Source organism: Drosophila teissieri, chromosome X, assembly GCF_016746235.2.
Source record: "Drosophila teissieri strain GT53w chromosome X, Prin_Dtei_1.1, whole genome shotgun sequence".
In the NCBI taxonomy this organism is placed as follows: domain Eukaryota; kingdom Metazoa; phylum Arthropoda; class Insecta; order Diptera; family Drosophilidae; genus Drosophila; species Drosophila teissieri.
The window spans coordinates 7,609,610-7,634,063 of NC_053034.1; the positions used below are offsets into that span (position 1 = coordinate 7,609,610).

Sequence of the window (24,454 nt, forward strand, 5' to 3'; positions counted from 1 at the left end):
CCTCCCCTCGCCCCACCCCGCGACTGGAAGAGCTGTTGTTATTGCTTTATTTTTGTCACATTCAGCAGCAGTTAGTCGAGTGCTGTTTTAGGCCATTATGTTAATGAGTTTTAATTGAAGAGTCCGCAATATGAGCATATTATTTATGGCGGTTTTTATTATTATACTTCTTCTTCTTCCTCTTTTTTTTCAGCTCTCTCACAAAATTTCCATTTCATTTTCGGCCTCATGTGGGCGCCAGCAGAGGGGGTGGGTGGTTGGGATGGGGTGGCTGGGTTTTTACTGGATATGCAAGACTTTTATGTGATCAGCAACTTGTTGTCTGGGTTTTAAATTTCCATATTGAATGGCACGTTATGTTGACTTTTAGTCGCACTTAATTAAATGGATTATGTGGGTGGAAATCACATTCAATTTTCACTGCCCTCGAATGGCGATTGCCAAGGGACGCGTTTTCATTTCACCACAGGGAACCATTTCCCCAAGGACCCCTATTGTGTAACATCTTGATTTTTCAAGGCAATTAACGTGGGACTTGCTAATTATAAGATTTTATACGTATTTTAAGCATAATCCCTAACATTAGGATTGCCATTAAGCTGTTTTATTGTTTTTAAAGTTGAAGGTAAATTGTGAATGGTAAAGTTAGCGAAAGTAGTTGGCGAACGCCCTTCGTAATTTACCCAAAACGCCCAGTTCACCGGTGGTACTGCGCTCCCCGGATGGATCGGGATTGATGGAGGGATCGTCCTCCATGCGGCCCACGTGCCAGTGGATCTGCATGTTGCCCACCACCAGGCGCTTGGCCATCAGCACGCCCAGCTGCAGTTGCTCCGCGGATGCGAATCGCAGCTCCAGACCATGCTCACTCTTGCGATGCGAGTTTATTGAGCAGAAGCGCGAGAAAATGGGCAGTAATTGCTCATCGCTGCCAGGTGGAAATCCGTGCAGGCTCAGCCACTCCTTGCTGCTCAGATCCTCCGAGGAGTCGCTGATCCTGGCCTGCTCCACATCCGGTTCCGGGTCCTGTTCCTGTTCCGGTTCCTGTTCCTGTTCCTCTTCCTTTTCCGGTTTCGGTTCCTTTGCTGGTTTCGGTTCCTCATCGCTCTCACTTTCGGTTTGGCTCTGGGAACTTTCCTCGGTCATGATTCGCTTGGGTATACTAGCTCCTAACTCCAATTGCAGATTGACTTTTCTCGGCGTGCTGAGTTGCGTTATCAAAACGAAACATAAACTCATTTTTAGCCTGCCAAAAAATTGGTTTTTCAAGGCATACTTTGATACCTCTTATCGGCAATGCCAAAAAGAAAGGAGAAAACAAAAAACCCAAAACGCTATCAAGAGGAAGTGAGAAGGTGAAGTTCCTGCGAGAGTTGGCAGCTGTGCAAACAAAATAAAAACTCAACCTGAAACAAATAAGAACCACTGGCAGAAATGTGTTACCCAGATATTTCTCTCGATAGTGTGCCACGAATAATTTAAATGTTTCTTTTCATAAGCATAGTAAAATTTGATAGTAATTCCCCTATGCAGCGGGCAATCTGGTAAATCGAATTCGAAATGGATTGCTGGGGCAACATATGTTGAGTAGATAGATACAGCATATAGTATATGGCATCCCAGATACTTCCGATACTTCTATCCCCCCTGTTTTCTATACTGTGTGTCCGTGTAAGTGGGTCAAACATTTGGGGGCCATGCGGCATGAACAGTTTTGTTTCATTTCCCGATAGCCACTATCAGTGGGCGAATTGGGAACGAATACATAATTCCACTGGATCTGTAGTAATCATAATTGTTATGTCCATCGCGATTGAACTCTAAACCGTATCGCCTCGTTTTATGGACGGCAAACTCAAGTGCACTTATTACAATGGCCATTCGGAGTTCTTGTTTATTTTTTGGGGGGCTCTCTTCGTTTATTATTGCTGCGATCATTGGAAATTCATCGCATCCGGAGGAGGCAATCAATTTTGAATTCGATTCGATTTCGAGTTCGTTTTTCAGTTGGTTTACAAAAACCTTCGAAGTTGCCCTTCATTTGGCAGAGATTTGATTCCAAATTTTAGCTGAATTTGATGGTTTATATTATAAGTACAGTGAACGCACTTCCATTGAGAAATGTTTGAAATGTTGGCGAACAAAAAAGTGGCATTCATAGCTGGGAAAATTTCGTTATTCAGAGCTCTGAAAAAGCTATAAAAATGTCACATTTGAACTGCGATAAGCTTTCAATCTGAAATCAAAGCGAATTCATACAAATTCGCCAGCCCAGGAAGTCATAAAAATTTGCAAGTTCATTAGGTCCGTTGACTTTTATGGGTGACTGTGCATCGCCTGGCATATCTGAGAATCGCCCACAGGGATATTGAGATACTGGAATGCTCGAAAACAGACATTCGCATTCGCATTCGCGCCCTCAGTTATTCAAATATCTCTCCCTCTCTCTCTCACTCTCTCTCCCTCTCTCTCTCGCTCTGTCTCTCCCTCTCTCTCTCGCCCTCGCACATTGTCACGTTTCCGTATGCATTTCTGTTGACTCTGCGAATTAATAACTTACACGGATCACAAGAAACGGCTACAGATCAGCAGTGAACAATAAAAGTATCTGGAAAAGTGGATTTTTCAAATACTCACATACTCAGATACTTTCAAAAACTTGAAGATTGCAGATTTTGCAGTTCTTAATAAGTGTAAAATCTGAATTGAAAGTTGGTTTTCATAATCTAGCTTTCGGATACTCGGATACTTAGATACTTTCAGTAACATAAAGAATGCACATTTATAGAAGAACTTAAAACCAACTTGGTAGCATATGCATGCATTTACAATAAATTAAGAATTAAAAAGCTATTTGTATAATATACAATTTTCTTATAAACTATACAATAATAATGTTTAGTATCGTTTCAAGTAAATATTTGTTTGTTGCAATACTTTTTTTGTCACTGTTACAGGCGAATCAGGAATCTGATCTGCTTGCATGCTCAATTAACTTTGTGTATTCTCTGGTCGCCGAACTTCCCGAGAACTTGAGCAGAATGGTGGCTCAGTGGTGCAATGGTGTAGTGGTGCAGTGGCTCAGTGGTGCAGTTTCGCAGTGTTTTGCACTTATTTGCTGCGGTGGTTGCCTGAGTGCCTGGGTGCTTTGGAAATTTATCGCTATGCCAGAGCTGTCAGCCTGATGAGCGTCGACATGGCAGGCCAACAGCCACAACGCTGCCTGCTGCTAATCCACTGCACCACCCGCTCAACTGGACCCCCCCACCTCCTCCACCCCCCCGGGGGGAAACCACCCCCTCAACCACCCAGCGAACAGTCAACTAAAACCACTCAAACGCAACTACAACTGCTTGGCTGTCCAAGCGAATGCTCGTTAAATGTGCTCAAATTTGAATTTCAAATGCGTTTGGCTGTTGCTGCCGTTGTTAACATTTTGCAGCAGTTGAACACTGAGAAAAAAAGGTTTGTTATGTTTACTACAACTGAGTAAGTTGTTGGCTGCTAAATTAAATGGTTTGAGTTCTCAGTTTCTATGCTATAAACAAGTATTACATTTATTTGTTGACTCTAGGCTGTGAATATTTTTCGCGTGCAGCTGCAGTTGCCATTGCTGTTGCAGTTGCAATTTATGTTCTAGCTGGACTCGCAGTAGTTGCTGCTGTGTGGCTGCCTCATCTGCCAGTTGTCAGCGGAAGTGTTGATGAATTTATTTGTCAAAATCGCATTAGGCGGCTGACTTAATGAAACCACCACCAGCGAGACTATCAAAGACATAGAAACCATAGAAACCATCAAAAAACAGCACCACCCGCACTCGAAAATCACATGTCTTCAAATTGTCCGCGTTTCTGTCAGTTTTTTACCCCTTTATTTACCATTTTATTTACCCTTTTGTGCGTATTTTGTGTGGCCCTGATTGACATTTAAATGCAAACTGTCAGTGGAGTCTGGTATTCATTTGCTGTTTGCTTGCCCCTCACTGCATTGTTGTGGCACTCACAATGCAAAGATATCCCAGCATTTTGTGGCTTAATTAATCACAGCTGCAGCTAATGGAAAATACATACCTGAAACGAAAAAAAGAGGGGAAAAATGCTCAATTAATATTAAACGTTTGGTAAGTAGAATTATACAAAGCAAGCAAACCGAAGTGAATGCAAATCTTAACCCACTCGTAACCCCTTCTTTTCCCACATTTCCCACCTTTTTTTCTTCGCAGCGGCGGCTAATTTAAATTCAAATTTAAATTGCAAGGAAGAAAGAGTGCCAAAGTCCTGCAAGTGTTGCTCACTTGGCTGCTTTATAGCTGGAGTAAATCATTATTTTTTGTAATGGAGTTAAGGTTCATAAACTTGGCGAATGGAATGTGGCCATATCTGAAGATATTGCTCTGCACAGGGTTCGATATCTTGGCCTGGGATAAGATAGCGCTGGCCAAGTGGTGATAATGGAATATGTCAATACGAGTGCCAATAAAATACCAGCGAAGAGTGGCGCTTTTTGCGGCAACACTGATGCTCGCCGATCGCAGATCCGCAGTTGCATGCCACAGATGCACGCCCCGCGATTCGCCAGTTTTGGGTTGTTGCTTTTTTCCCCCTGAAGGGATAATAGTATGGCTAGAGTTAGCTTGAGCTTGGCACCCACGCTTTCTGGTTGGCTTTTGGTGGCTAGCTGCCCACGCAATCGATAAGGGCGAATAAATAATATTTATTTATGCCACATGCAGCGTAACGCCCACTGGCAAATGCTGCCTGTCAATTAGGAGCGGATAAAAACCCACTGCAGATACACAATACACAAGGCTCATTAAAGAACTGCAGCTCCCTGGGGATGTCTTCCATACATACATATACTCGTATCGCTGACAGCCCTTATCCTTATCACGCATGCAAATAAAAAGAAATATTGCCTTTATATATATCCCTGCTATTCCCTGGAGCAGCAGCCGCTTTGATTAATGATCATATTCTGGGGAAATTATAAAGTTAGCTGAACAATAGGGAAGCATATGCCATTACACAATTGAAGAATGGGTTTCCACATTCAATGGGTTTTAATTGCCTACACAGAATTCCATGTTAATACGAGATTACTCTTTCTTTTGGAACCAGCAATTCTTAAAAATTACTCGTGATTCGGCTTGTGGGACCAACTATGCACTAGTTATTGGCTTGTAGGATCAACTATGCACTAGTTATTGGCTTGTAGGATCAACTTTGCACTGGTTATTGGCTTGTAGGATCAACTTTGCACTAGTTATTGGCTTGTAGGATCAACTTTGCACTAGTTATTGGCTTGTAGGATCAACTTTGCACTGGTTATTGGCTTGTAGGATCAACTTTGCACTAGTTACTGGCTTGTAGGATCAACTTTGCACTAGTTACTGGCTTGTAGGATCAACTTTGCACTGGTTATTGGCTTGTAGGATCAACTTTGCACTAGTTATTGGCTTGTAGGATCAACTTTGCACTAGTTACTGGCTTGTAGGATCAACTTTGCACTAGTTACTGGCTTGTAGGATCAACTTTGCACTAGTTATTGGCTTGTAGGATCGACTTTGCACTAGTTACTGGCTTGTAGGATCAACTGTAGGCTGGATATCGACTCGTAGCACCAACTATCGACTGCCATGTCCACCAAAGAGCATAGACCATAGACCATGGACCATGGACCATCACCATCAGCATCCCCGCCAGCGATTGCGATGCACATAATGCAGCATACCACTACCCCAATGCCCACCACGTAATCCCCTTTGCTCCTTCGGCCAGCGGAGTCGTCATGCATTGCCATTTTTGGTATTTTCAGCCAATTAGCGGCGCAAAGGCTTCAAATGTTAAGTAAAAGCGAAACGGGCTAACGAAACGTGGCCAAGTCGCAAGAGCTCCTTGGCCAACAGCCCATCGCAGCCAACTGGCCGAGCAACTTGCATTTTTAATGGTGCTGCCACAGGCGGCGACTAAGGAGATTCCAAAGGGGGTTCTTAGCTGAATTTCGGTCCCTTGAGATGGCACAAAAGATCGTGACACGATCTGTATGTTTTGGGTTTTCGAAAGTGTTATCAAAAAATCTCTAAGGTTTATATTATATAAATGGGCGATATCTGAACAGTAACCTTGATGTTAAACTTGATATATAATTAATCATAATTAATGGCTTCAATTTAAGCCAAAATCAAACAATAAAATGGAGTAGCACGAGGTGCCGAGCATCAATTTATAAATAACATACGATAAGTTAAAAATAAATATATGAATTATAAGTCACAGATAAGAACTTTATGGTCTTTGGAATAATGTTTTCTCTTGAACTTCCTGTATGATGATGAATCAGTCGCAGAAATTTGAAAACATATTGATCCCATAACATTCCATAACCTCAGATGGAATGTTCTATTTGCGACTGATGCGGAACTTTAATCACGCACGCGGGTGAGTCACATTTGTCCTGATTCCAGTCAAGATAATGGTAAATATACATAACCAGCCATGATAAGATACGCCAACTGGATCAGATGATAAAAAGAGTGGGGGTTTTTTTATTTTATTTTGTTTATTTAAGTTCTGCACAAACGGCATAAATCACGTGACCATCGCTGAGCTCGTTAGCGAAGTCCAATCAAATGAAATTTATGCGGCGGCCTTAGAGATCCTCCATTTATACACATACATATATATACAGTGTATATATCCCTTCGATTCCTGTAGCGTCCCACCCCCTTCCCCCCTGTCACTCTGCGGCCCAAATAAGGTCACGCCCGTTTGCAGGACTTTTAATGAAGCCTTAAATGTCATTGATGAAATAACTGCGCAAGCGATCGATCCATTGCGATCCGAATCGATTCCATTCGATTTGATTCGATTCGCAGCGATTCGCTGCTAATTAAAGCTGACCATCTAAGGTTCGCAAACAGTCGGAAAAACCGCGTCCCCCTTTGCCGCCCCTCGCGTAATTGGCCGCCAGATTTTCCTTTTGGGCGACAGCGAAAGTGATGACAGCTCAGCCTCCCGCGACACAGAGAGAAAAGTCCTTGTTTTCTTACAAGTTATGTGTAATGTGTAGATCTGGATGAGATTCTTTATCGGTATTGTATTGATGCTTAACTGTGAACAGCAGTGAACTAGCACATACCCATTTCTCGCAGTGCAGTTGGAGTTGCATTCGGTGCCCGAGGCTCGAGTGCTTTTCCATCGATCTTTGGGGGTGGCAGTTGAATGGCGAATGGCTCGCAGTTGGCTAATTGGCTCATTGGCTCACTGGCCTGTGGCTAATGGATGTTGACGCTTCCGTCTGTGTGTCATAGATTTACCCCCCCGCCCCCTCCCCCCTCCATTATGGGTTTCCCCCTTTCAGCTGGATTTTCCCCTCGATTGGGCGCAAACAAAGGGAAAATGAAACAGTAGCCTGCAGCGATTTTGGTCAGTTGGTCAGTTGATTTTCGCACAGCTGGCTGGGCAGCCCAAAAACAATTCATATACATATACAGCAAAAGGGGGCGTTTAAAAGGCCAACAACAAATGAGGGGCGGCATCCAGAACTAAAAACCAAAAACCAGACCATTTTCGACTTATCACGCCCGCCAATTAATTCTATACCTCACTTTCCCATATTTTTTGTGTGTTTGAATGACCTTGAATGCGCCTTAAAATTTGTTAATAAATTTATGACAGGAATGGAATGCCAGTCGCATGTTGAAATTATCAAAAAAAAAAAAAAAACAAATAAAAAACTGCAGAAGAAGTAGAGGAAGCAAAGCAAAGCTAAAGAAGGTGCAACGCCCAAAGGCGAGAAAAAAAGTACAAGAATAACCAAAGAAACTGAAACTGGAATTCAAAAAACAGGACAGATACATAAAAATGAGGATCTGGACCTCTGGAGTAGAAGAAGCAACTGTTCGACGAGAAGAAGGGTTACGAAATTACTATAAAGTCAGCGATTTGCAAGTATTTCCTCATAGTTATCTCTGAAAGTTACAAAAACAGAACTTCTCTCTGGAAACTGTTTTATACAGATTTTTCCTTGTGCATTTTGCAGCCTTGATAGCCGGAATTTATCAGCAGGTAAATGGAGCCATAACTCTCGACTTTTCCAGGCTAACAAAGATAAGCCTTGATGGACAGGTGAGTGCGAGAGGAGTGAGTAAACTTGGAGCAATAACCACAGAGTGACAACTCAGCCAGATAAAAAGCCGACCAAACGATGATTCCAGTTGCCCAGATGCAGTCGAGAAAAAAATACAAATAAAAAAAATAGAAAACGAGGTGAGAAAATGGCTTGATGCATTTCCGTTTACAGTCAGCTCCAAAACGAATATGTATGTCGAATGGAGAAGACACCAAGATACGTAGATACACAGACACGTAGATACACAGATACACAGATACGTAGATACACAGATACACAGATACGTAGATACACAGATACACAGATACGTAGATACACAGATACGTAGATACATAGATACGTAGATACACAGATACGTAGATACTCATGCTTTTTAAGGCTAAGCCACTGAAATGCAGCCAAGCAGGCAGAAATCCGTTAGTAAAATACAAAAACGAAAAACAAGATGCACGGTGCTCGGTTTCTATTTGTACTTTCCATTTGTGTGTTGTCAACACGAACAAAAATCAGAGAAAAAAAACATAAGAAATGAATAAACGGCAGCAGCAGCGAGTTTGAGGCATTTTAGTTCAAGTGCAAGCTGTCAAGGCGAACGCTGGAAAATAGGTGGGGTTGGAGGGGATTGGGGGATTGGGGAGCCCCATAGCGAGCCATTCAAGTGGTCGGCATCCATCCAATAAAGCAAAATGCTTGCGCAAGTCGCTCTGCAGATCGCAAAACATAAAACTCAAACCACAAACCACAAGCCTCAAGTCCGAAGCCTCCAGTCTTCAGCCTCAAAAGTGAAAGACCGACGGGGGAAAATGCGAATGGTGATGGCGATGGTGATGGTGATCTGCGGTTTTCGGGGGCAGGAAAGCCCATCAAGTGGCCAAACAAATTGAAATTGCGGCACGCAAAAACATCAGCCGGACAAGTCCCCATCCATACTTCCAACTCATTTCAACTGAGCACTCGAAAAAAATGCAGTTACTCTTTCTCAGCACACAAACTAGACGCAAATAAGTTAGGAAATGCAATGCTAATCCAAAAAGAATATATGTATATTAAATGAAATGATATCTTAGAATTATAGAATTAGGTTTAATAGTGAAAAGCACTTTTTTTTAATTAAGCTTGTAGTTGTTTTTCGCGGTGTATGCAGTGCTGCCAGACATGCACTTCGTCATCATCAGCATTCATTAGCGTGAGCGGACAGCCCATCGTGATCTGTGATCGGCGATCTGCAGAAACAGCAGCTGTGGCATCAATTGCCCTTTCCTTGGAGTACTGGGCACTACAACATGGGGTATATTGAATACTGGACGCCACTGGTCATGAATGTGGTGGCATTCATGACTTGCATCCGCATCGCATCCCACTGGAATGGGCCATCTGCCAAGTGTCCCATTCGCGTTTTCTGATTCCGGGAGCCAACTCCGGATCATTTGCCAGCACTTTGCTAATTTCTCCAGTGAAAAGTGATGGTTGTGGGCAGAAGGGTAACGGCAGGCAGGAGGTGATGGTGGTGATGGTGGTGATGGTGACCCCGACAACTGTGACTGAAGCTGTGGCCAAGTGATTAGCGTGCTGTGAATTGAAGAGGTTGTGATTGGAAAGCGGGGAGCTGCAAGCTGCAAAACTGACAGAAAAGTGCGGCTACTTGGAATGCTGTGAATGCGAGTGGCATGATTCAAAGGAAAGCACTGAGATTGAAAGCGGAAATTGACCAAACAAATTAAGCAGAAATTCAACAAACAAATGAATGAGCCAGAGCAATTAATGTTATCACCGGAATTCTTGGTTGGCAGTCGTTAAACAGGTGAGTAAAGTTATTCAGTACTGAGTTTGCGTCAATGTGCATATCATTGCTGAGTAAGATGGTGCAAATATCTAGCAAAAATTACTCAGCAGCGAAATAAAACCTACATATATATGCAAGTACATACATATATGCATAAGCCACAGAAGTTGAAGTGCTGGGAGCAAATCGAAGAGGTTTTTCTGGTCCCCAGTTGCCCGACACTCGTAGCTCCCCAGCACTTAAGCTCCCCGCTTTCCGAGCTTTAACTTCCATCTCCAATCTCGAATCTCGGCACCAAGCGGCTCCCTCGAGAGAACCCTGTAGACGGGTTTTGAGCTCTGAGCTCGGAGTTCTGTGTTCTTGGCCCAGCCCTGGCGAACATGTAAATGCAGTTTTGGCCATCAGTTCGCTTTCCTTCAGCTGAGTACACTCTCAAAAACAGGGAGTGCTGGCCATGCTTGCAAGCTTAAATAAAGAACAACCCCTTTTTTACATCATATACACTCTTGTAAATGAATAAATTGATTTAATGCATAATAATATCCTTTTTTGCAATTACGGCTGGCTTCTTTTGTTCAGTGTTTGTACTTGCAGTGCCACAACAATGACAAATTCCGGGGCAAGGTGCCACAATTGCTGCGAATTCCGGGAACTGGATGGGTGGCTGTGGTCCGGCGGCGGTGCCACGGCCATTTATGCAGATGAGTCGGCTTTGTGATTATCGCAGCCGAGTTGCCAGCGAGGACCAGTCCGGCGTCCTTCAAGCCTTCAAGATTCGATTCGATGCGAGACTTTTAATAAATTGATCACAACAAATTGCTGACAGCTGATGTGCCGCGCCCGTCTGCGAAAAGTTGCTGTTGCAGTTGCTGCTGCAGTTGCTGCTGCTGTTGCTGCTGCAGTTGTTGCTGCTGCAGTTGCAACAAGTTCTCAATCAAGGCGGCAGAGCAACAGGTGCTGGCTAAATGACAGACAATTGCTTTTAGCCAGGGCCGAGCTGCAAGCGAGTTCACTGCGGTTCAAAAACGACGCCAATTTGATTGGAATTTCTCGTGTGGCTGCCACAAATTGCTGCCATTGCCGTGGCAGCCACATGCAAATGGATGTGTGGATCTGCGGATCTGGGGAATCTGGGCACTGGCTGCTTCGGGTTTTCAGGGCTGGGAATTGAGGATCTCGATCGGGATTTCGCCTGCGGCTTTGGCAATCAACGTCAGCGTCAACGAAGCGTTGAAAATGCCAATGAAACGGAAGCCGCAGCAGCAACACACACACACACACATACATGCATATATTGCAACTGCAGCAGAAAGGCAGCTGCCAACAAAATAATAAAAAAAAAAAACGAAAAATTTTACGTAGGTAGCAGTTCAGCAGCAAACAAGTTCTGTGCGCCAAATAACAAATAAGTTTTAATAACATTTATCCTGCACCACCGGGCGTATGCGTAATGCGAAAATTGCTTGCCACGGCGCATGAATGGGGCGAAATATTAATTGGTTTTTGTTCAGTTTTCTGTTTTGTTTTCTATTTTCCTATCAGCAGGGTGTCCGTGTGGGTGGTGGCCAGTAATTGGGTCGTGCCAAGTGCCACGCCCACCCGCTGCCAGCGCCTTAATTGCCAAACGGATGAATCAGCCCGCTAAAAAACAAAGTGAAATACATGTGGAGAGAAAAGGAAAGTTTTGCCTGGAAAAATGCCATACTATTTATTAGTGCAATTACTCTTGAAGTAATCAAAGAATAAAGTAATTTGTTTATTAATCCCCAACAACAATCCATCATTTAATTGTAATTGCGCTAATCCACTAGAAGAACTTCGATTGAAATGGGTTTGGTTCGCTTTCTCTGGATTTAACCACATCTTAATTGGATCAGCAAAATTGCGGATGGTGTAGATCGTGTTTACGGCCCATTAAAGCGAAGTGATCGCCAAATGAAGGCCAAAAATTAGCAAAAAAGAAAAGTTACTAGACAACAGCTGGCCAAAAGTGGCCAAAATGGGCGATCATAATGACTTGATGAGTTTTCGCCATAGTAGCCACTTTTCATTGGCGAAACGGGAAACCGTTTAGTGGAATTTTTCCCCCAATTAATTGGCCATACAGAAACGATCAGTAAGTATGTGACATAATTTACCCAGTGGTTGCGATATGCTTGAGTGCGTTTTTTCAGCGTTTTGCATGCGATTCGCGCACTCGGCAATTAATTATCTGTGAGATTTTCCATTCCATTTTTCCCCCAGCGGAAGTGACCGAAAATGGGCTAAATGTGATCGGCGTGGAAAAGCGGGAAAAAGGGGGATTAATCGGAGACTTTCACTGCACAAGAAACGAAAGCAGCAAATGCTACCCACGCCTGCAGAGCCGAGAAAAGCCGACGAAATCATAAAACGAAACGTGATTCGCTTTTTAATTACGGGCCACACGAAAATATATAAAACTTTTTTCAACAAAAAAACATTAAAATGAGCCAGCGAATGCCTGGGAATGAAAGAGAAAGACGCTTTTCCGCCAGAATGATTTTCCAGCATCGGCTTACAAAATAAAAAAAATAAAAAGCCAAAAAAGTTGACGATGTCTGGCGTCAACGGTTCGTTAATTTGATGACTTCCAGAATCCGCTCAAAAATGCCAGTCGTGGCGACTTCATTTGGTTATATCAAATTATGGTAGATATCATGTGGATAATGAAAGTTTTATTAAAATTTTCCAAGCGTTTCACCAGGCATTTCGATGGCCCAAATATTTGCCATACTTTTGGCTTAAGTTAAATTTGCCATTTAATGCAAAGTAAAATGTTTTTTTCTTTAATTATAAGAATAATCCAGTTAATAATCCAATAAATTTGTGTCGTTTGTGGGGCGTTTTCAGAATGAGGAAATTTCAATCAGGGCAATCAATCAGCCGCAAAGCCGATGACTTTGCCGGAAAACTCTGTGAACGCCTTTGGCTCAAACGCACCTCATTCTGGTTATGAAGTCTTCTGAATTGCTGACTTTCTCGGTTTCTGGCTGTGTGGCAGTGACGCCCCCGTGGAAAACGCCTGCCAGTATTTTTTCTGAACTGCAAGAAACGCCCTATGAAAAAAAGGGCACGAGAAGGGAAAACAATAACCTTATCAATTAACCCATGGGGAGTTGTGAGACCCACACGAGCAGATACGACAGTTTGGTGCCATGACGGCAACTCCGCAGCCAGATAAACGTACCTGGAAAGCAAATAAGCCGTGGAAAATGTTGAGAGGCAGAAAACGCTGAAAATGCTGAAAAAAGCAGGTCTACGGACTGCAAGTAATACAGCTCATAAAGTGCAGCCCAAGTGCATTAAACACGGCGACAACAACGAAACGGGTTGAAGTTCTGCTACTCTGCCGCAGGGGTATGCTGATATTTCAAAGTAATTCGATTTTAGTTAATGTAATAACCAATTGGTGTTGATTATAAAAATAGCAACTATTATTGCTTGTAGATACATTTACATTAGAGCAAAGACAAAACAAAATGTATCTGTTTGGATAGCTCTATATATCTTAAATATTTAAAAATATATCAATTATTGGTTTATAAGCTTTTTGAAGAGTATTCAAGCGAGTCTGTCATGCTTTTCCAATAGTTGTTGTTGTGTTTTGGTAAAAGTGCCGCACTGCAAGCTTGTCAACATCGCTGTGTACGAGTATCTGTGTGTTCGTTTCGTTTAGTTTGTTCTTATCAAGAGTTGTGTCGCCATCGCAGTTTTCAGTTTTCAGTTTTCGATTTTGGCGCCCACACGCAGTCGAAGAAGTTGATGTTGAAAATGAAGTTGGAGTTGAAGTTGCAGTTGATGTGGAAGTTGAAGTTGAAGACGGAGTTGTTGTTGCCCCAAGGCGGCGCAAAAGTCTGCGCCTATTAGTCAGTCAGCCAGACGCTTTTGCGCTCTAAAGTTGCAGCTGGGTTTTACTGAAAACTGAAACCCAAGTCGCAGTCGATGTCTCGATGTCTCGGAGTCGAAAAGTCAAAATTCGTCAAGCAAACATGGCACCGAAACACCCACGTGCCACAGCTTTTCGAAGGCGGGTGGGCGTGGCCAGTCGAGCTGCGGCTGAATTTGCATTCGCAGCGTTGAACCAACGATGCCACATGCAGCCGCACAAATTGTGAGACCAAATAACTTACTTTTGGTTAAATGAACTATTTAAAGCCAGATATTGCCAAGCATTTCTCTCTCTGTAACAGAAAATGGGCGCAGGGCAGGGGGAGGCAAACAAAGACGTCCCAAAAGTGGGCGACAGGGGGCGTGGCCAGCGTTTGTTGAACTCTTCAGTGTGAAGAGAAGTCTAAAGAAGAAAAGAGCGGGGAAATCTTCAACTGAACAAATCTAATCAATCCTCAGCGCATGTGTACACATGCATATAGGTGTGTGTGTGTGTGCCCCGCCCCCTGCCGACCACCGCCCCCTTTCGCAGCTGATGAACTGCCAACATCTGTGGCAGGCAGCCGCAAACTAAGTAAAACAAAATAAATAATCATAATAAATAAACGAGCCACGAAAATCTCGCAGCAGCATGTGAAAAAGAACCGGTGAAGAGATGAGATGCACATCGGGAAAATGAGGAAAATCCAAGAGGAAATTACGGGCTGAGTGGGGCGGCAGAGGGAGGAGGAGGGTGAAAGGAGGAGGTGTGTTTGGAAAACTCCGTGGCAGTTGCAACCAAATTGCGCGAAGCCAAACGCCTCGAAATGCCAAGAGCAAACAGCTCGCAATCAAGGCAGGAAAATGCATGGTCCACACAGAAAAGAGGAAAATAAATCAGCGAAAGAAAAAGAGACCATGGAAAATGACGAGAAAATGTGGAAAGACGCAAAGAACTCCAAAGGTCCATGCAAATGACACCAAACCATTTAGAAGTGCGCAAATGAGCGATGCTGGGTGTCAACTCTGAAATCTGCCGGCTGCATAAAAAGAATCATTTCAAGAACAATTATTTTCAAATAGCACTAGCTTTTTGTTCAGAAAATGATCATGTAACGAATTACAGTTTCTTCGCACGAATAATTTCATTAAAATGGCAGTGTTAGGGTCAAGAAATGATCAAATGAGGTCAAGAAGGCCAAGGGTGACCCCGTTCGCAGCGAAGGAAGGTTACCGCTCTCGTGCAGAGTTGCCATAACACCAGAAGTGATCAATTTCCTCAGCGTTTTTAGATGATGCTAACCCCCAAAGGGGAGTTCGATACGATCTTCATTTGGTTCACCCCGAATGGCCCAAAATGTTTAACAAACTGCCAGCCAAAATCGTTACAACCAAATACCGAAAAAAATTAAACCAAAAAAAAAGAAAAAGGAAAAAAAAAAGAAAAAAAAAGCGAAAAACACCGTGAAAAAACAGAAAAAATCGGAGAAAAACAAAACCGATCGCTAGGCGATCTCTCAGCACGCAAAGACCCCCCGAAAAAAAGCAGCAAAACAGTAAAAAAAAAAGAAAAAAGGGGGGAAAAAAAACAACTGGAGTTGGGAAAAAGAAACCGAACGGCGTCAGTTTTCATTAGAAACAAGCAACAGCGAGCAAAACAGCACAGCCAGCAACACGATCGCAGATCCGCCACGAGGAGCGGGAAGAAGCCACTTGGACCGGATTGCGCTGGACGGGAAGGTTAACAGGGGCGTGGTGTGGCAGGGGGGCCATGGCGGCTATATGTGTGGCGGTGGAGATGGAGAGCGATGCCAACAAAGTCTCGGCTTACTGCCAATGCACCGCAAAAAACAAAAAGGAAGAGAGTTTGGCAGACTAGTGGCTTCATTGCCAATAATGATTAAAACAAGTTAAGCAAAGCTTTTACCCATTAACTACTAAGGGGTATTAACATTCAAATGTTTGATTGCCAATGAAAAAACACACGCATGAAGTGCTTTGGAAATAACGACACACCTTTTCTTCAGTGTAGCTTGGTGACTGGGGCAGGTACGGTTATTGGCAATGGTTCGATCCATCTGCGGCTTTGTCTGGCCTGCTTTGCTCTCCCTCTTTCTATATCTTTCTCTCCCCTGTCTCTGTCTCTTTCTCCCCATCTGTCTCTTTCTCTTTCTCTCCCTCTGTCTCTTTCTCTTTCCCCCCCTGGTAACGAGTTTCATTCGCACAATTCTCAGCTCAGCTCAGCCGCGGGGCAAACAGAAAGCATCACATCGCATCGCTTTGGAAGGCAGGGAATAAAAGGGGTAACCACGGTATTTGCTCCATAAATCTCACCCATGTGACTGCGATACCAATGGGGTTAGTGGCGGCGAATCTGCATCTGCGTGCGATGATCGGTGGGATTGGGATCTCTGATCTCGGATCTCTGATCACTGATCTCAGATCTGCGGTTGCCACCTCGTCTGGGTCGAGGTCTGGCTTTCTGGCTTTCGCATACTCGCTTTAGCTATGCATATGTACTTCAATTGACAGCCCAGTTATCTAATTGAACTCATCTGGTATACTATGGTATACTATATGGTATACTATATGCTTAGTTTAAATGTAAACTTCCCTTTTGTAGATCTTTCCTGGGAACTGCAGTGTTCTTCCTTTGGTTATCAACCCTGTTCCTTTGGCTATCACCCTGTACCTTTGTTTATTACCCTATACTTTTGGGTATTAGCCAACTTTTGTCGCTCCTTTTTGCTGTCGCTTGGCTTTCGCTGATCCTCCGCTGCAACCCACTGATCTGTGGCCCATCCTACGTCATTAGGAGATGGCGGTTGCCCAGCCCAATGGGCAATTTGTCCGGAGTGCCGCGCGGTGGCAGAGTGGAAGCGGTTGCCACATTTTCGGAGCTTATTGATTTATCGTTCGCTCGGGGAGGAAGACGGGGGAAGACAGGGTAAGACAGGGGAAGACGGGGAGACGATTCTTCGGAGGTCGCTAGCTTCTTCTGTGGCCAAAGTTCTTCCAGTGGGCCGATACTTCTCTCCACTTCCAAAAAGAGCCCGAGGCGTGGGCTCTTTGATTTCTATGCGCAAAATCATCGTGAGCGTTTTTCTGATTTTTTATTTTCCAATTTTTAGCCTTTTTTTCTTTTTTCTATTTTTTTGCCTTTTTTTCTTTTTTCCAATTTTTTGCCCTTTTTTTCGCAACTTCGTGTTTAGTTTTTTTCCCCGCAGTTAACCCACGCGGCCATGGGGTTTTTTCTTGTATTATTTTTTCTTCTTTGATTTTGATTCGGATTTGGGATTGCGAGTGGGGCCAGAAAGCGGCGGCTCTCCGCCCCAAATCTTCGCAGCTCTTCGGTGCTTTTGCGATTCTTCTGCGCGACTGCCATCCAATTGGCAATAAATCAAGAGTCGCCCACGCGCTTTTCGCTTTTCGTAGCTGCGCGGAGTTGCGGCTGTGGCAACACTTTCGGGGCCTCGGGTCTCATTAGTTGCTGGCAGAAATTATGTTGCAAGTCTCTCGGATATTTTCGCAAATGTATCTGTGCATCTGAGTATCTGTGTATCTCAGTATCTGGGTATCTGAGTATATGAGTATCCGAGTATCCCAGTATCTAAGTATCTGAATATCTGCATATCTAAGTATCTGAGTATCTGTGCATCTGAGTATCTGAGTATCTGGGTGTCTGAATATCCGATTATCCCAGTATCTAAGTATCTGAATATCTGCATATATGAGTATCTGAATATCTGAGTATCCGAGTATCCCAGTATCTAAGTATCTGCGCCGTCTTGTATCTCGCCACTCGACAGCTGGGCAAAATCACAATCCCATTCGCAATCCCAGTTCCCAGATCGGTTTTCCGATGCGAATCCGAATCGGCCAGCCTCTTGTTTCCCACACCAAAAGAGGCAATTTTTCTTCTTATTTTTTTGTGTTTTTTTGTTATTTTCGTGTGCAGCACTAGGCTTTTCCTCTATTTTCTATAAATACGCATGCCAACTATGCCGCCTTCTGCTCCCCGGAAAATCAATTGAATTTTCACGCATGTTTATGGCCCGCGCAACGTTCCATTGGCTTCACTTCCACAGTGGGCATTCAGTATGACAAAAATCTGAGGAATTTATCTAAGGAATTTACCTAATACAGAAGGACTTCCAAAGATGCTCTATAATTTTATGTTTATTAATTGGGATCGCAAATCAACTGAATTATTATTATTTCTTGCTGCAAAAGTTCACTGTTGACTCGATTAGCTGAAATTGGACAAGTGAACTTTTCTCATGGATCGTGGCTGCTAAAAGTCACACCCTCATCTTTTCCTTTTCTTTTTTTTTGCGTCGGCAGCCTTAGAAAAGTCAGCACTTAATGCCCCAAGATCCCTGCAGAGCAGCCAATTGTACACCAGCGGTCACGAAAATAGTAAGGAGATAAATGAATTTAAAGCACACCTATTAATTTTAGTTTTTCATACACCAATTAGGCAATTACTTGCAAAGTACTTGTATATATACATAGTTTAACAAATTATTTGGAGTGTATTTGTGTGACCCGCACTGTGGCTGCCAGTGCGCATATTTATGGCATACACACATGTCTGCCAGCTTACATTGCCTCAGCAAGTGTTTTTTGGCCATTTCCTTGTCTGTCGACTGACTCTGTTGGCTTGACGCTTTGCGTTTTCGCGTTTTTGGCTTCATTTGTTTACGAGTCGAGAACTAGGAAACTGGGGAGGTGGAGGGTTCGGGGAGATGAGAAATGGACTTTTGGGTTGGGTTCCCTTCATTTTTGGCGGAAGACACACGCACCAGCAGCGAGTAAGAGCGCAACAATAACAACCGTAAACCAGTGGATAACCCACCCCACTAAGCACCACCCAACTACCACTATTAACCAACCCCAACCCCAACCACCAACCCCCAGCCCCATTCCTGCGACTGTTTGGCGTCTGTTGACCTCATTTCGCCGAAAAGTTTTTTGAGTTCTCACTCAGTTCTGGCTCCTCTACATTTTGGCGCAAACGGGCAACACATGTTGGCGGCATAAACACGAGCAGTGAGCAGTGAGCAGTGAGTTGTTGTTGAAGAACCAAAAAGCAGACAAGCATGAGATACAACATCTACAACATCTACGAATCCCAGAGATTTACAAGCGAGCAAAAATCAGGCTACAATTTCATGCCATTTTCTAAGCGCTCGAACAAGTTGACAATATGTAATGTAACTTTTTGCAGGTAATTAAGTAAAGCCATCTTTAAATACCCATTGTTTAAAGGTGCCAATTAACCAAGCCGCCTATATGTACATATGTATGTGCATATACTCACTTTATGGCATTGTGAATGCCACAATAGTAATAAAGTCCACGGCAAGGGTATACGAAAGCAATTATATAGCTTAATCGACCATCCCAGCGGCGTATCTCAATTTGTACTATATCATCGAGGGTGATAATTGTGCCATACATGTGTATACTCGCCTGGCTGGTAAAAATGGTAAAAAAAAAGAGTATAAAAAAGTGAAGATGGGCCCGGCGATAAGCGAGTCACATTATTTGCATATGTACCTTTTGCGTTTACTGCACTCTCATTAATAAAACAAATATGCGACAATCGCAGAGCGCAAACAAAGCTAAAAAACGAGCTGGAAATTCAAGGTCTGCGCTCAGTGCAGTTATCGGTCAGGAAAACGAAATGCAATGGAATGCAACGATTAAATGGATCGTCGCGTCCTTCGATGCGGCAAACAAGATCGGCAATTTCCTCACATCCGTTCGCAGATTACAGCTTCTTCCGATTTCAAGTGCAGTTTCAAGTCACAGTGATGTTGCATTGCACGTTGTTGGGTCACCACTTCTGGCCAAACGGGGTCACCACAGTGCCATGTTTATTATGCAGCTCATTTGCAATTTGTGAAGGGCTATTGATTTCTAGTTGCACTTTTATACGTGCGAAATCGTGACTAGAAACGAGTGACTCAGGCTGGATTTTGTTACTCTAAATTTGAATAAATAGTATTACTTAGTTGGGCAGACTTTAGCTTCTACACAACTCTTCCTCGCTTGGACATAATTCCTAAGAGGTTCCTATCTACGCAGATAGCACGATAAGCAAGCGAATTTATACCAACCATAATGTTCACGTTCCACTAAACCGGAGTACAGAGTTCCAGTTTCAGGTTCAGTACCAGGTTCAGTTTCAGTTCGGTTTGGTCGCTTCCCCCATTCGGATGACCCCACAAAGCGCGTGATATGCACGTCCAGGCGGCGAAAGGCGAAAGACGCAGAGCGAAAGAGAGGGCAATGCTGGGCGAGAAAGAGATGGGGGCACACTCTGCATGACGAACATGACCAAATCAAAAGCTACAGTGCACATGACCACGGATCGTGGTGCGAGTGAACGTGTAAATGGATTTTTGATTGCAGTCGGCGGCCTTTCATATCATCATCACTTCACCTCACCTACCAAACTTGGCCTTGATCATGGCCAAAAAAGAAGAGGGACAAACGCACTCCCAACTAATTGGTAATGCAGAACACTCGCCCGGCATAAAACCGCAAGATATACGACTGAGCGCAAAAACACATGTTTAAGCGCGGATTTGAATCACGTTGGGCTGTGGGAAAGTGTGGCAAGGAATATAACTAAACAGTTTACTAGATTATTTTCATCTTTTATTGCTACGCTAGTCCTGCGGTGCACTTGATTAATTTGAAGGTTGAAATGGAAGGTATTGGGGGCTGTAGTAGTATCAGTATGAATACAATTTATGTTCCAGTCCAGGAAGTTAACCAATTAGATGTGTGTATACGTTTCCAAAACCAAGGCAAACATCACAGATCAGCCAAATGGTCACGTTGGGTTCACAGCCAAATATGCCAGGGACCATATTGAATAATAGTTGTCATAGTTTTGCGATATAGCCGTGTGTTATAGCCGAGTTCGAGTTTGTGATGCGATATGCCGGTTCTATTGGGAACGCCAAACGCCCAGAGCCTTGCTAGCTTCATCCTTCTCGGCCAGACGGCGACGGGCATCGTTGGGCGGCTCACGGACACCGGTGGTGGTGGCCTGCTCGACATGGCGCTCCAGCTGCTCATTGCGTCCGTGGAGCAGGTTCTCGGTCATCTGGCCCCGCTTGTCGGCCTGTTGGGCCTGCACGGATAACTTGCCATAGGCCACCGGCTCGTACACCAGCTCCAGTTGATTCAGCAGACTGGTCAGCTCGTAGATGGACTGCTTCAGTTCGCCCATCGCAGTGCTCTGCATGAAGAAGACCGCATCGCGTCTGCCGTTCACCCGCTTCAGCATAGTGTCGCCCAGGGTATTGGACGACTCGAGGAACTGCTTGCGACGGGCTATCTGCGCCTTCAACATGGTAATCAGCACGGGTGCGCGCTCGAAGATGGGCAGCTCCAGGGGTATCACCGTGCGGATGACACGGAAGTTGGGCCGCGAGTTCTTGTCCAGGAAGTTGGCCGCCAAGGAGGCAGCATCGAGATTCCGGGCTGCGCGACTCGTCGACGGGGGGTGGGCGCTCTGGGATCGTCGGTTGCCCGAATACATGGTTGGCTTGGGTTGGATTTAGTTTGGGATGGAAGCAAAGTCTGGATTTGGATTTGGATTTGGATCTTGCGCTGGTCAAAGGATTCGCTGCGGGCAAGGCGGTGGGGAGTGAATCGATTAGCTTCTGTTTATGGCAAAATCAGTGAGTGGTTGTTGTTATAGAGTGGAGTAACACCACCCAGTGTAATTACTTTGACCCACTGCCAGTGCGCTGGAGCTCTAAAAAATGTTGCAAATGCCAACCGGCTGGGGAAAATGCCAACTGCAGACCACAATGGCATTGATGCACTCGGAAAAATAAGTGTTTCGTGTATGCAATCGTATGTATGTAGTTAGTTGTTGAATAATACTTAACAAGCCATAAATCCATATTTCAAATAATATAGTTAGCTGCTTAGAAGAGCGTAATAAAAAGTGCTTAATTCTTTTATTTCGCTGTGGATGGGCGCATCCGAGTCGCGGCTGGTATTGATTCCAGATTTGCTGTCTGCCCATTTTTATGGCCACTGCCGTCTGGCTCCGTTTTGTCTACCGCGTTTGGCCTGGCCAACTGGAGAATGCGCAAAGGAGTTGGCCAACTTATAAAGAGTCGCCAATTCGAGACATTGCAGACACTCATTTAATGGACATGAAACCCTCGACGAAAATCGTATGACCAATGAAACTTAATCGACATCCGTTGCAGTTGCAAAAAGGCAAGGGTTCAACTCGAAAGTTGGGCAAACATGAAAACCGATAAAAGGACAAACATTTCGCCTGTTCGTCGACTATCTGCATTCTGCTCAGTCGCAGATAAAATAAATACCAGTGAATAAGCGAGTCAAATATTTGCAAAAAATAAAAGGAAACAACTGAAAACAGGGCCAATTCTCAGGTATTAAAGTATCTTGCTATCGCAGGGTAAATAAATCGTTTACACTGTTGATGAGTTTTCAAAATTCCGCAGGGCAGTAAAATTTGGATTGGCATTATTATTGTTTATCTCGATTCGTTGCAATCTAAAACCTGGCATCATCACTACAAATACTCAATATATTCAAACACTTTATGGTAATCAAACAATGAAAACAAGTTTCGCGCATTAGCAAACATTGAAAAACAGCAACAAACACAACGATTGCAATGCAAATTATTATTATTATTATTTGTTGTTGATGCTGTTGTTGTTGTGGTTGTTGTTGCTGTTGGCCGTGCTGCTGATTAATAACAATCAATGCCAGTCAATTAAGCTGAATTCGATTTGGCGAAAATAAAAACCTGTTTTCGCACCAACGAAATTCCCCGCGTGCCGCCATGAATTTCCGATTTTTGCCTCGTTTTACTTATAGATTCTTTTTACCTGATCTTCAGCGATTTGTTTACCCAACAGTTTTTCGTAGGAAAAATAAGAGTTCGGGCCACAAGACACTTTTGGCATAAGTCTTTGGGAAGCGTAACTTCATTTTATACTATCAATATATTACCAGAAACCTACTGCTTAAAGAGTGGTTAGTACTATTCACTGATACAAGCATTTGCTTTAATTGCTTAACCTAATCGAACTTTAGCTAACGATTTTGGATCCTTCAATGGTCAATGCTCTTATCTTAGCCACTTACCAATTGGTCTTGTTGGGCCCATTGGCCTCACCAATCGTGTGGGTGGCCACCGAGTAGCCGAAGTGCGAGTGTCGGTGTCCGTACTTCACGATGGGCAACCGCTGTTCCAGGTTGAAGGTGTGGCTAATGATGGCATGTTGCAGGATCACCAGCATCCATAGATCCAATCTTAGCCAGAAGCTTGGCAACCGTAGCTCCACCATCTTTTGTGTTTGTTGGTTGCGTTATATTTTCCAAATATTTTCAAAATATTTTCGAAATATTTTCCAAATATATTGGATGCACGTGCACTGGGCACGGCGAAAGTGTTTGGTTTTTCAGCCCGCGACCTTTGGCAAACGGATGAACAATAAAACAACAAAAAAACACACACACGCACTAAATCCGTAGAGATCTGCGGATCAACAGGTAGTCTGCGTATTTTCCAGTTTTCCTCTTAGTTTTCCTCGTATTCACGCGCACTCACAGCAAAAAAAAATAGTTATTATAATCCCAGTGGCGGTAAAACTATATTGAACTATAGTATAGTAGTACTATTACGTAAAGAATTTCGGTTCCTAATCGAATTCATTCGATCGACAGTAAAAAACACGTCGACGGTATTCTCTCTTCCACGTTCTGCGAACGACGCGCGCGCAAAACTAACACTAACAACGCTCGCTGCCGACGGGCTGCTATTATAGACTTTGGAGCGTTCGCTTCGAACTTGGTTCGCACCCGGTTCGAACCCGGTTCGAAAGTAGCGGGCCATCGAACCGCGCGGTTTACTGTTGTGTAGAAAAAGCGTACATATGTGTAAAATGAAATGTTTTTACACAAACAACTTTTGTTAGCCCCGTTTTTTGTATGGCAAAAAAAACTTTGTTGATATGAAATATTCACGTGTGTTTTGGATTGTGGTGTATATATGGGCTTTGTTACGTACCGTTATTGTAGCACTGATAATATACCGTTTTCCTTTCTTTCAACGAATTTTTAGAAAATGTTGCAAAAGTTACAAAATATTTTGGATGTAAAAAAAAGCACGAGAAAAATTTGTATAAAATTTGGAAGAGCTCTGAACGTTGCTGAACCTTATACTGAAATGAACAATATAGAAACCAAACGCTACTAGCCTAAACTCAACGACTACTTGGTTCACGTACGAATTTAACTTTTTGCCCGGCACACTAGATTCGATAAACACAACATATGTATTATCGTTAAGCCGCTCTTTATCGCGAAGTCGATTATTGTGGAACGCGATTTTCTGGTATATTTGCGGTCGCAATTTATCGGTGCCATGGGCGGAAAGTCTTAAAAAATTACTTGTTTAAATTTAAAGATTTAAAAAAAGCTCGGCTCAGAATTTCTTAATATTAATGCATTTACTAGTTGTATATTCCAGAGCTCTTGGGCATCAAATTAAAGCACAAATTCAAGTGCTTGTTTTGTAATTAATTTAACATAATTTAATAAATCGTACATATTAAAATCTTTTTTTTTTAACCTGGC

At 43.4% G+C, this 24,454-nt stretch overlaps 3 protein-coding genes across 4 annotated transcripts in view; all 3 read right to left on the reverse strand.

Annotated features, from left to right (window-relative positions):
* The window catches only part of LOC122623104 (integrin alpha-PS1), a 44,424-nt gene extending 20,621 nt beyond the window's left edge, over positions 1–23,803 (reverse strand). Inside the window, exon 1 of one of the 2 annotated variants that reach the window (XM_043802044.1) lies at positions 22,961–23,803. In XM_043802044.1, coding sequence (XP_043657979.1) covers positions 22,961–23,163 — 203 coding nt within the window. In that variant the 5' untranslated portion in view covers positions 23,164–23,803. The remainder of the gene's footprint in view (positions 1–22,960) is intronic. The other variant, XM_043802045.1, reaches the window with a different exon arrangement.
* Positions 387–1,196, reverse strand: LOC122623106. Its single transcript, XM_043802047.1, has one exon. The coding sequence runs from the start codon at positions 1,144–1,146 to the stop codon at positions 646–648; it is 501 nt and encodes a 166-aa protein (XP_043657982.1). The 5' UTR covers positions 1,147–1,196; the 3' UTR covers positions 387–645.
* Positions 20,449–24,054, reverse strand: LOC122623105. Its single transcript, XM_043802046.1, has 2 exons — positions 23,886–24,054; positions 20,449–21,449 (listed from the first exon to the last, which is right to left on the reverse strand). The coding sequence occupies exon 2, from the start codon at positions 21,360–21,362 to the stop codon at positions 20,766–20,768; it is 597 nt and encodes a 198-aa protein (XP_043657981.1). The 5' UTR covers positions 21,363–21,449; positions 23,886–24,054; the 3' UTR covers positions 20,449–20,765.
* Positions 24,055–24,454: the final 400 nt, after the last annotated feature.

What these genes read in the sequence shown, in the direction of transcription:
- LOC122623106 (XM_043802047.1), bottom strand. Translation starts at nt 1,146, where the DNA reads ATGACCGAGGAAAGTTCCCAGAGCCAAACCGAAAGTGAGAGCGATGAG.
- LOC122623105 (XM_043802046.1), bottom strand. Translation starts at nt 21,362, where the DNA reads ATGTATTCGGGCAACCGACGATCCCAGAGCGCCCACCCCCCGTCGACG.